At 29.9% G+C, this 12,186-nt stretch overlaps 2 protein-coding genes across 2 annotated transcripts; both read left to right on the plus strand.

The window, feature by feature from the left end:
- The first annotated feature begins 6,905 nt into the window (after window positions 1–6,905).
- LOC129284931 (putative disease resistance protein RGA3) lies at window positions 6,906–8,469 on the plus strand. The gene has a single exon (XM_054920450.1). The coding sequence runs from the start codon at window positions 6,956–6,958 to the stop codon at window positions 8,315–8,317; it is 1,362 nt and encodes a 453-aa protein (XP_054776425.1). The 5' UTR covers window positions 6,906–6,955; the 3' UTR covers window positions 8,318–8,469.
- LOC129286190 (putative disease resistance RPP13-like protein 1) lies at window positions 8,418–10,331 on the plus strand. Its single transcript, XM_054922208.1, has one exon. The coding sequence runs from the start codon at window positions 8,418–8,420 to the stop codon at window positions 10,329–10,331; it is 1,914 nt and encodes a 637-aa protein (XP_054778183.1).
- Window positions 10,332–12,186: the final 1,855 nt, after the last annotated feature.

A 12,186-nucleotide genomic window follows, 5' to 3' on the forward strand; every position in this document is an offset into this window, starting at 1 on the left:
ATCGGGAGGGAGTATTATATTTAATGAAAAATAATTAACACTTATTATAATGGAAGTTTCGTAATGATCCCTCTTTTAATATTTATAAATCTTTAACTATTTTTAAGTTTATTATTGTAAAAGTGTCCCTCTGAGGCTCTGAGTATGCACATGGGTGATCTAACTAACTGCCTAGGATTCTTTGGATATGCAATTACTAGTTACAACTCCCTTCGTTCATGTCATGTCGTGTCATTTGAATTTTCACCGAGGTTTTTAATCAAGGAAGAATGACATTTAAAGTATTAATAAAAGTTTATAAATTTGCCTTATAAAAACATAGATATTAAAGTTTAACTTTTAAAAAATAATATGTCAGCTTTTATAATAAGAAGATTTGTATTTTTACAATAACTTATACATACGAGTAATTATTTTTAAGGTACTCCCTCGTCCCAATTTAGTTGCCATTTATAAGAATTTTTTGATGAAATATGCATACGAGTAATTACTTTTAAGGTAATTTTTTTCCACAGGGATCACATTAAAATTAATTGAAGACCAAGTTCTTAGAATTATTACATTTGGCCGTTCTTAATTATCGTTTAAGTGTTTCAAAATAGTTTTTTCTGTCATTCTCACTAAAGATTAATTGGATCTTTTCATTCCCATGATGTATGAAGCACGTTTCTTCAATCAGGAGTTCCATCGACCCTTACACAAAGCAACTGGTCCCACGAATGAATTAGGAAGAATGACAATTAAGGATCTTCTATGAATATTAATTTCAATTACGGATCATAAAATTTTAAAATTTAGTTAAGGACCATAGTCTTTAATTGTGATAAAAAAATATAGTTTGTGAGATGAAATTCACTATTATCACTTGAGAATTCACTAACCCAACTTAAAAAAATTGATAGCGTCTAGTGTGAAAACATGAAACCCCACTTAAAAATCAATTGTTTAGCAAAAAACGTCACTTAGGAATTCATTAACTCAACTTAAAAAAATTTCTAACATATATTGTAAAAACATAAAACTCCACTTGAGAATCGGTTGTTTAATAAAAAACACCAATTTAGACAAGTCACTTTTTTTAAACAATTGATCTCAAGTAGGGTTTCATATTTTCACAATATACGTTAAAATTTTTTTCAAACCGGGTTAGTAATTTTTAGGTGGAGCTTTTGGTTAAATATTCATTCTCAAGTAAGTTTCATGTGTTTTCACAATATATATTAGTAATTTTTCAAGTTGGGTTAGTGAATCCCTAAGTCGTGTTAGTGAATCCCACCTTACAAACTATTTTGTTAGCACAATTAAGGACCATGATCCTGAATTGAAATTTTAAAATTTATTATCCATAATTAAAATTAATATTCTTAAAAAATTCTTAATTGTCATTCCCCAACGAATTGTTGTCCTGCTTTTTCTTTTACCAACCACCAATTATTGTCCTACTTATCGTCCAATTTAACTCTCCAAATATCTCTTCACCTTTTTTTTATCCTTTAATTTAACTCTTTAGTACATTTGAATGAAGGAAGAATGATAGACGAATTTTAAGAGAATTAAATAATTTAAATTAAGCCTCAAATGTTAAAATTTAAAATTTATAAGTTTAGTTCTCAATTTTTAATTTTATTATTATAATAAATTATAATTTATTTTTTAAATTTTAATATAGTTGAAGATAAATAAATTATTTTTTATTAAAATTTTAGAATATAAGTTATAAAAGTCATCACAATAAAATTACAAAATTAAAGTCAAACTTATAAATTATTGAAGTTTGGCATTTAAAATCTAATTTAAATTATTGATCTCCTATAACCCATTTGTCATTCCACTCTTGAAGAAATATGTGTGAAAAAATATTTTTGCTACGAAAAAAACCATGCTCTAATATAATCTCACTCTTTCCAACTAATTTCTTAACAAAAAATAAATATATTGAATAAATTTAAAAATATCATTGTATTAACATGGAAGATTAAGTTATAACCTGGGTAACACCTTAAAAACTGTTAATGATAATTTTTTTTAATAAAAAAGTATCCTCTATGTCAATTATAAGATAATTTAAATAACATTACACATACCTATAAAACATATAATGATATTTTATAAATTTATTTTTCAAAACAAAAATACTTTCTCCATCCAAAGTTAAGATAGTTTGAGAAATATTATTGTATCAATAAATATAATAATGATACTTTAGCAACTTATTTTTTTTAAATAAACTGTAAACTTTTAACAATACCCTTATATTATTAATCGTTACAACAATACTTCAAATCTTTCTCTACTCAAGGGTAATGTTAAAAAATTATTATTAATAAAATTTTATTTTTTTTTAAATTGTTTCAAATTTTTTGATAAAAATTTTCTTTAATGTTCTCTTATAATTTAGATTGAAGAGAGTATAAACTTTAAAAATATTATTCATTTAATGAAACTTTAAAAGGACAATTATTTCAATTCTCTATTCTATTGTAGAATAATATTTAAAAATATAATTAATGAACTTTATTTTTATTTAAATTATTTTATATTTAAATAATAAAATTTCTTCAACATTGCCTTATAATTTGGATGAGCAGCATCCCTTTCTTTAGGGATTGTATATTAAAATATAAATTTTTTTAATATTTTAAGATATATTATTATATTGTTTTAAAAAAATATCATAATGATAATTATTTTATATTAATTTTTAAATAAAATATTTTTTAAATAGAGAGAAATATAAAAAGTTACTATTAATTAAAGATATATAATTATTTACTAAAAATGAGATTTGGTTAAAATCCCTTTGCAATCATTTCCACGCGTCTTTTATTTATTTCTTTTCCCTCACCTTTTTTTCCTTTTGTGGCCCAATTTTCATCAGCAATGAGACCGGGAACAGCACAGATGGTCGGAGACTGCCTCATATGACAAATCCACCATTTCACGTCCAGCGTCCTGTGGACCGTCCAAGCAACTAACTATTCAAGGATTTCGTTTCGCACGAAATCTAAATATGATTTTATTTTATACTTTTAACAATTTTTTATTTTCTAGTCCGAGCATAAGTGGTCCTTTCTCTGTACACACATTGAAAACGTATCTGCCAGAATCTATGATAAATCAACCTGGATTCCTCTCATTGTTAAAATAAAATAATAAAATAAAATAATTAGACCTCATCACAACAACGAGTACTAAAGCACACCTGATTTGCCAATACCATCGTCTAGCTTGGAAGGAGGGGCGGTAAAGAAGGATTGTAATGAATTCAATTTTAAAAAATTGGATAATTATTCAACTTAAAGATCTTTAATAAAAAACATGTATGAGCAAAGGGGAAGAAAACATTAATTACAGAATTTTAACTTCTTTTAACCGCAAGTTGAATAATGTAGAACTTACTTAAATAACAAGTTTATTTATGAATTTAACAAAGGAATAATTAATTTGTGGTTATTTATTATTTTTTAATTTCAATGAAGTCTTTATAGTTTATTTTGTTTGAATTGAACCCTTGTAGTTTGATCCATTATACAAATTAACTCTTGAATGTTAAAATTATTAATGAATAAAAAAATCATAAATACCTACAAATTAATTTTTTCTTTAACAAATTCACTATAATATATTCAAACTATTATATCTAATTTTATATACAAGTCACATTTAATTATATCATTATAGTAAAGAAGATATGTTATCTTTAAAAATATTTTCTCAATCATATATAATCTTTTATTCTATTTATATGAAATGAGAGAGTTAGATTAAAAAATTAACATTTGACCAAAAAAATTAAAAAATAACTAATACTATTTTTTTTTTACAAAAGAATCTCAATTTTTTATGGAAATAAATTATATATAGCGCAAGATAAAATATTTGTCTTTTGTTATGCAAATAATGAATTAGAAAAGAAGATATATATGGAGTAGAAATGGAGATAAAAGACTGAGAAAATTTTCTTTGGATTATTATCCTTTATAATAAATAACATGCTCAATTTACATACCTGATTTTATATTAAGAATTATACAAATGATAATAATAAATAAAAAAATTAACACTTATTATATTGAAAGTTTGGCAAGAAAAGATGAAGGGGTGAAGGAAATGATTAACACTTTTATATTCATTATATCTTTAATTATTTTTAAGGTTATTATTATAAAAGTGACCATCTCAGAGTATGCGTGGGGTAATCTTACCAATCGAACCGGCTTGGATTCTCTGGATATGCAATTACTAGGATTTTTTTTATTAATATACTGCAAACAAGAAAAAATTTATCGTAAAAATATTTAATCTAAATGCTACATTAAAAATTATTCCTATTGATAATAAGTTTGTGAGTATGAAGAAATCACTCAAGTCAAGAATGATTTTATAATTAAAAATATTTTTTTAATAAATGAAAAGTGAAATCGTTTATTGGGCAAATGATTTTAGTTTTTTTATTAATGTGATATTTTATTTACTTTTAATTGTGAGAATATCTGCTTTCCTTTCTTGCTTTGCTTTTTCCACATGATTCATTTAACATGAGATAAATGGCCGCTTATTAATGTTTCTTTGGCACTTAAAGAGTTTGATAGAACATTTGAGTACTTGTGATGATATTGAAGACATACCTAACAATGGATCCAACGTATTAGTAGTGATATTGGGTATGCGGTAAGTTTGCACCTTCTTCCATTAGCGCCATTGACTAGGAGTGGGTAAGTTGAAAAGTGATGATGAGGAGGGTGGTATGTAATAAGGCTCTAGTTGAATAGGATTGAGAGAAGTGAAAAGGGTGATGATAATGATAAGCTAGCATGTAATGAGACTGACTAAAATTTTGAGGCTCTTGTTTTCTTACATTTACATTTTCATTTTCAATTGGTGGTTGGGTAGATAAACGGCCACTACATCGTTTGCTCAGTCTATCTCAAAATTTGTAGATGAGGCAATTCAACTCTTGATAGAGTATGTTGAGGATTTCTATTAAATTGTTGTTCTCTCATTACAAGTAAGATGTTGCATTAGTTGTGAGCAATTCTATCTAAATAATCAATGAAATGAGAGTATTTTGAATGAGAATTAATCATTAGTCAGTATAAATTCTCTGTTATTTCAGTCTAAAATAAACAATAAAACATTATTATATTATAACAATTTTTTATAAAGAAAAAAGATGGTATTAGTAGAAGAAGATGAAAACATATCACATATCTAGTATTACTACTAATAAGTTAAATTCATTGTTGGTATATTTTCAATACCATTGCATATACTTAGATGTTTTATCAAATTTGAAGGTTGGAGCAACATTAACAATATTCAACGACCATTTATCTCATACTTAAATGAATCACACAGGAAAAGTAAAATGAAAAGAAAAAACAAAGATTCTCACAGTTAACAATAAATAAATAGTCATGTTAATAAAAAAACTGAAATCGTTCACCTAGTAAATAATTTTATTTTTTATTAAATAAAAAAATAATTTTTAATTATAAAATTATTTTTGACTTAAATAATTTGTTTATAATAACAAATTCGTTTTCAATATGAATGATTTTTAATGTAATATTTAGATAAATATTTTTTATAGAGCAGCATTGCAATAATTTTTTTATTGTTGGTAAAAAATCTCAATCACTAGTGATGATTCCCTTGTTCATGCCATGCCATGTAATGTCATTTTAATTTCCACAACGTGTGTTCAGGCCTTTAACTAAAGCAACGTGGTCCCCACGGATCAATTAATGTCCCCTCCCTCTTCATTATTATCTCGCCCAAGGCACTCCCTGTCTCTCTCGTCCCAATTTAATTACCAATTACCATCATAAGAAAATATAAAAAAAAATTAGATGGAAGTAAATTTTAATAAATATACTTTCAATTAACGTAAGTGGTAGAGATTCCTCAAGAATTCGAATTTCAAAATTTCCCCATGACCCTCCACCATCATGTCGAACGCGTATAAAGTAAATTGAATTCTTTTGGTCTCACGAAAAATGGACTTGATTTTTCAGTTTCGTTATTATTTATAACTAATACTCAACATTTTCTATATATAATTTCCAAACTCACATTGTTCTATACAGTAAAAAAAATTTATAAAAAAACTACAAATGTCCTACATTATGAATAAAATAGTTTATAGAAAATGTTTTTCCATCACCGGAGGCGGTATTATTTGAAAGAATGACAGTAAAGCTGAAAGGATAAAAAATAACAGTTACTTGGGTCCTTAAAAAATATAAAATATTTTTTAAAAAGTTGAATGTTAAAAAATATAAAATATTTTTAATTTTTTGAAATATAATTATTGTCTTTTTTTAAGTGTCCCTATTGAAGAATGATTTTATATTTATTATAAGGTATTTAATAAGAGTAAATATAAAAAAGATAAGGTTAATTTGACAATAGGTAACTAGGCGAGATTTGATTAAAAATGCCTTATATTTTTTATCTGAGGGAATACTAGGTTTTAAATAAATTTTTTAAAACATAAATTACATAAATTAATTCATAATGTTATAAATAAAAATTTCAATTATAAATTGATAGTTATATTTAAAATTTAAAATATTTTATTTTCAATTTTAATTCCAAAATTTGTATTATTTGAATCGATGACTTGAATATATACTCAAACAAATGAATGATATCATTTATGATCTACTGATGGTATAATTTGCTGTAAATTCTACATTTTTTACATTAATGTTAACGTTAATAGATCTAGTTGTCAAAATAAAAAAGGATGTTACTATATCTGAAAAATATTAATTTTAAATGTTATTTTACAAATACTTAACGTTTTGGTAATGTACAACAATATCCTCCACCACCTTTCAAATCATATAATAGAGCACGCCCCACCTGTATTGATCACATCTTCTCTGCTGTTGAACTTTCCGAGCATTCTCACTGTTTTGAGTAATATCACTCATTCTCCAAAGAGATCATGGCCGAAGCACTTCTGTCTGCTGTCTTCAATGTGATTTTGGAGAGGTTAACACCTCACCAAGGTGGCTTGATCAACTTGATTTGTGGAAAGAAACTCGACAACAAGATCCTTCAGCGTTTGAAGCCGTCCCTGATTGCTGCAAGAGCCGTGCTCAATGATGCTGAACTCAAACAACTCACCGATCCTGCTGTCAAAGATTGGCTTGATGAACTGAAAGATGCTGCTTATGACCTGGAAGACTTGATGGATGAGATTTCCACACGAGCTGCCACTCAGAAAAAGGTGCCCTGTTTCTCCTTTGCTTCTCTTGGTTTGCGTGATACGAGCCTGGCAAATAAGTTAGAAGCCATATCTGATAGAATTGAACATATTGTGGCACTCAAAGATGCCCTTGATTTGAAGAAGACAAGTGGAACTGAAACTTTGTCATGGAGGCCTCCAGTTATGTCTCATGTGAAAGTCTCTGATATTTATGGAAGGAAGAAAGAAAAAGAAGATCTAATTAAGCTTCTGTTCGATGATGATGATGGTGATCAGTTGTCTATAATCCCTATCGTGGGCATGGGCGGGGTTGGGAAGACCACCTTAGTCCAACTAGTTTATAATGATAATGATGTGAAGCAAAAATTTGATCTTACTGCATGGGTTTGCGTTTCTGAAGCATTTGATCATTTGAAAATAGCACAGTCTATAATTAAATCCATCAGTCCTGATTTTATTTGTGATAATATGGATTTAAGTCTTCTTCAACATCATTTGGTCAAAAAGTTAGAAAGGAAAAAGTTTTTGGTTGTTCTTGATGATGTTTGGAATGACAAAATCACTGATTGGGATACTTTAAAGAATTTGCTTCAGAATGGAGTGGAAGGATGCAAAATTCTTGTTACAACTCGCCATGAGAGTGTTGCTTTGATAGCTAAAACCATCTCATCATTTTATCGCCTCAATGTCTTGTCTGATGAAGATTGTTTGTCAATTTTTGCTACACATGCTTTCCATTCTAGCGACTCAAATGTGAAATGCTTAGAAAAAATTGGGATCGATGTTGCTAGCAAGTGTAAAGGATTGCCTTTAGCTGCAAAAGTACTCGGGGGAGTATTTCGATCAAAACCTGACTCCGAAGATTGGAATAGTGTATTGAAAAATGTCATGTGGGATTTATCGGACAACGAGATCATTCCTGCCTCAAGAGTCAGTTATTATTATCTCCCTCCTCATTTAAAACAATGCTTTGCGTATTGTTCTTTGTTCCCAGAGGATTATACATTTCGTAAGGAGGAATTAATCTTGATGTGGATGGCGGAAGGTTTTTTTGCAATCGCCAAAGGGGAATATGACTTTAGAAGAAGTTGGTTGTGAGTACTTTGATGATTTAACTTCAAGATCATTCTTTCAACCCTTACAAACAAGTATTGAGTACTCTCGTCTTAGGTTAAAACAAAGAAGTGAGTTGTTTGTCATGCATGATCTCATTCATGACTTAGCAACTCATGTTGCTGGAGACTTCTACTTTCGGTTAGAGAAGAATGGAAACAAAGTTGATAAGAAGACACGCCATTTGTCATGCAACTATCAGAATTATGCATGCTTGGACCATGAGTTTTTCAAAAAAATAAAATCCTTACGAACATTTATAGGATTGGAATTTTTCAATATCCCCAAGTCTGTTGGAAATGCTCCTCATAGTCTACCATCAAATATGAAGTGCTTGCGAATGTTGTCATTTCGAGGTTCGCATGCATCAAGGGTAGTGCTTGATTCTATAGGGGAATTCATCCATTTGCGCTATTTGGATATTTCAGGCACAAGTATTGAAAGTTTGCCAGGTTCAACATGTAAGATGTATAATTTACAGACGTTGATGTTGCTTGGATGTTGGTTTCTTAAGATGCTGCCAGATGAGATGCAAGATCTTGTAAATCTATGCCATTTGGATCTGTCCTTTTCAGGCAGGATTGTAAGTTTGCCTAACTCATTGTGCAAATTATACAATCTACAAACATTGAAGTTACAAAATTGTCGGAGTCTGCAGATGTTGCCAAGTGATACACAAGATCTTGTAAAGTTGCGGCATCTTGATGTTAGAAACACTGGTTTGAAAGAAATGCCGAGGGGATTGGGCAAGTTAAAAAAATTGCAATTTTTGAGTGACTTTGTTGTTGGAAAAGAGCAGGGGATCAATATTGGAGAATTGGGAGCCATGACCAATTTAAAGGGTTTGGTTGTAATTAATAAATTAGAGAATGTCAAGAATGGAAATGAAGCCTATGAAGCGAGGATGACAGAGAAGAAGCACATTAAGGATCTAACATTATCATGGTCAAAGGATGACGGCGTGGACGATACAGCAAGAGAGAGAGATATTTTGGACAAGCTTCAGCCTCATTGGGATTTAGAAGGATTAGAAATTGAGAGGTATAGGGGCACAACATTTTCGGATTGGTTGGGGAGTCCTTGCTACCACAACGTGACTTGGTTGCGACTGGATAATTGCAAAAACTGTTGCATGCTTCCCCCCCTTGGGCAGCTCCCGGCTCTAAGGAGATTATATATTGAAGGATTAGAAAGTATTGAGAAGATTGGTGAAGAGTTTTTGAAGGCCAATGAATGTGCTCCCATGATACCTTTTCCGTCTCTTGAATGTCTTGAGTTTAGAAGGATGACTTCGTGGAAAGAATGGCATTCCATTGACACGGAAGCTTTCCCTAAACTCCAACAACTCACAATAAGTGGCTGTTCTGAACTAGTTAGAAATTTGCCCAGCCAATTGCTTTCTCTGAAATCTCTAGGGATTTATTGGTGTCCATTGCTAGCTTTTTGTATCCCGAGGTGTCCCGAAATTCAGGATTTATGGATACGTGGATGTGGAAATATGGGGTGGCTAGAGAAAGAGTTACCTCCTTCCCTTAGGAGGCTAGAAATCACAAGATGTCGGATGTTGGAATCACTGTTGGAGGCACTCTCTAACCATTTGCATCTTCAACGATTAATTATTGGGGAATGCTCTGATACATCACCTCTTATGATTCATTTGCCACCATCATTACAGCGGTTAGAGATAGACAAGTGTCAGAATGTTGATTTTGTGTTGAGTTCAACTGCTCCTCTACAAAATCTCCAATCTATAACTATTGGGTTGGGGTGTAATATTGTGAAGTTTATGTCGGATGACATGGAAGGTCTTCTCCCAAATTTAAAAGAGCTACATATTGATTGGTGTGCAGAGATGGAAGCATTTCCAGAGGGGATCCTTGTGCCAAGCTTGAGGGAACTTCATATTGTAGGGTGTGACAAGCTATTATCCCATCAAGCAGAGTGGCACCTCCTAACTAATATTACTTACCTTCTTATTCGTGGTTCAAATGTCAAGTGATTCCCGGAGGGCTTCTCTCTTCCTGCCACTCTCACCACTCTGGAGCTCGACTCCTTCGACGACTTGGAGACGTTGGATTGCACTGGACTTGAGCATCTAACCTCCCTCCAACAATTCAACATCGTGACTTGTTTCAAGCTGGAGAAAATGTCAGGAGAAAAGCTGCCTTCTTCTTTAAGAAAGCTTTGCATTAGGTGTTGTCCGCTTGGAGAAAAATACCACAGGAAGGATGAAGATCTTATGCGCCGCATATCCCACATCCCACTCATCGATGCATAAGTATTCCAACGCAGCTAAGATACAGTTATCCATATGGGTACTTATTCTCACTCCCTTGTTCCAATATTGCAACTTTAAATTTTAAGTTTTATGAAAATTCCTAATTATCCACAACAACGTATTTATTGGAAGCATTTTCCACATCTTGTCCCTTGGTAATTTAATTTCTTGGATATTATGGATTTTTTTGTTTTACTTATTTGTTGTGTAGCATAGCCCAGTTTTTTCATTCATTCTTTTACCTTGTTTTTACAATTTGTTGCATTTTTTTTAATTTTGATAAATTCACTTGGTCTGTATATTCGTGTTGATTACAATTTAATTGAGACAATTGCTTTGTCCCCCACAGAAAATATTGCGCTCCAATCGTCTGATTTTAACTGGCTTGTACTCATCATTTTTGGTTTGAACGAAAACTGCTCCTTGATGATTTCGGTCTTGAGAAATTTAATTATTGTCATGATTTTCTGGAGAAAACGTTGTACAATTGTAACTGTTTTTCGTATTACTTGTATTTCGTTTTTTCTTTAAATAATTAATATGGTGTATATAAATATTTATAATGACTTTATACTCTGTTCTTGTTATTTCCCTAATGAATTAAATGACTATAAGCAGTGGCGGAGGGCGGGGGACTAGCAAGGGCATGGTTCTCCTAATTTTTTTTTTTATTATTATATAGGTGTTACATACTTTCAGTCCTCTAAAATTTATGAAAATTTTATAGTATATATGTTTTTTAATCTTGGCCCTTTTTGTTCTTCAATGTTGGCTTCGCCCTTCACTATAAGTATTAATTATTTTCATGATTTTCAGGATGAATATTGTACAATTGTAACTGTTTTTCATATCACTTGTATTTCGTTGTTCTTTTGTTAATTAATATATTTTATATTAATATTTATAATGATTTTATAGTTTGTACTCTGTTCTTGTTATTTCTCTAATGAATTAATGAATTAAATGACTATAAGTACGAGTGCATTTTTAGAACTAAACTATGTACATATATATAAACTATAATAATTTCCTGCTTCATGAATTAAATTGAGGTAACAATCTCGTGTTTATTTTAAATTATTATATTGTAAGTATTTGACAACATTGCTGGCACAATATATATATATATATATATATATGTGTGTGTGTGTGTGTGTGTGTGTGTGTGTGGCTCAAAGCATTAATTCTTTATATAATAAAAGATATAACGCATTTACACAGTCAATTATATTTACAATTTCATTTCTTTAAATATTAGTGAAGTAATTCGCTTGGTCTCAAAATTATTCAATCATATTGAAGGTACATTCTAGAGAAGTTTTTATTTATGTATTTTTTTTTATTTTTTCTATTTGAGATTTCTTATTCTGTAATTTTTATTAATTATGAGTTCATTGCAGGCGGTGTCCATCTTGATATGAGCTAGTTCTAATTGGTGAAAACAACATATAGTGCTTCTTCTTCACAAGATGTAATGTTGTGATTAAGATCCTTCATATATTCCTATTCTAATGAGGTTTCAACTCAACCAAAAAGCTTTTGATTTCTTCATTCTCTCATAATCTGCTTGTTTAAA

The sequence above is a fragment of the Prosopis cineraria genome, unplaced genomic scaffold (assembly GCF_029017545.1).
Source record: "Prosopis cineraria cultivar Desert tree isolate PC_DT_omini unplaced genomic scaffold, ASM2901754v1 PC11, whole genome shotgun sequence".
Taxonomy (NCBI): Eukaryota; Viridiplantae; Streptophyta; class Magnoliopsida; order Fabales; family Fabaceae; genus Prosopis; species Prosopis cineraria.

Bases quoted from the DNA above. Each gene is read 5' to 3' on its own strand.
- LOC129284931 (XM_054920450.1), top strand. From the start codon at position 6,956: ATGGCCGAAGCACTTCTGTCTGCTGTCTTCAATGTGATTTTGGAGAGG.
- LOC129286190 (XM_054922208.1), top strand. From the start codon at position 8,418: ATGCATGATCTCATTCATGACTTAGCAACTCATGTTGCTGGAGACTTC.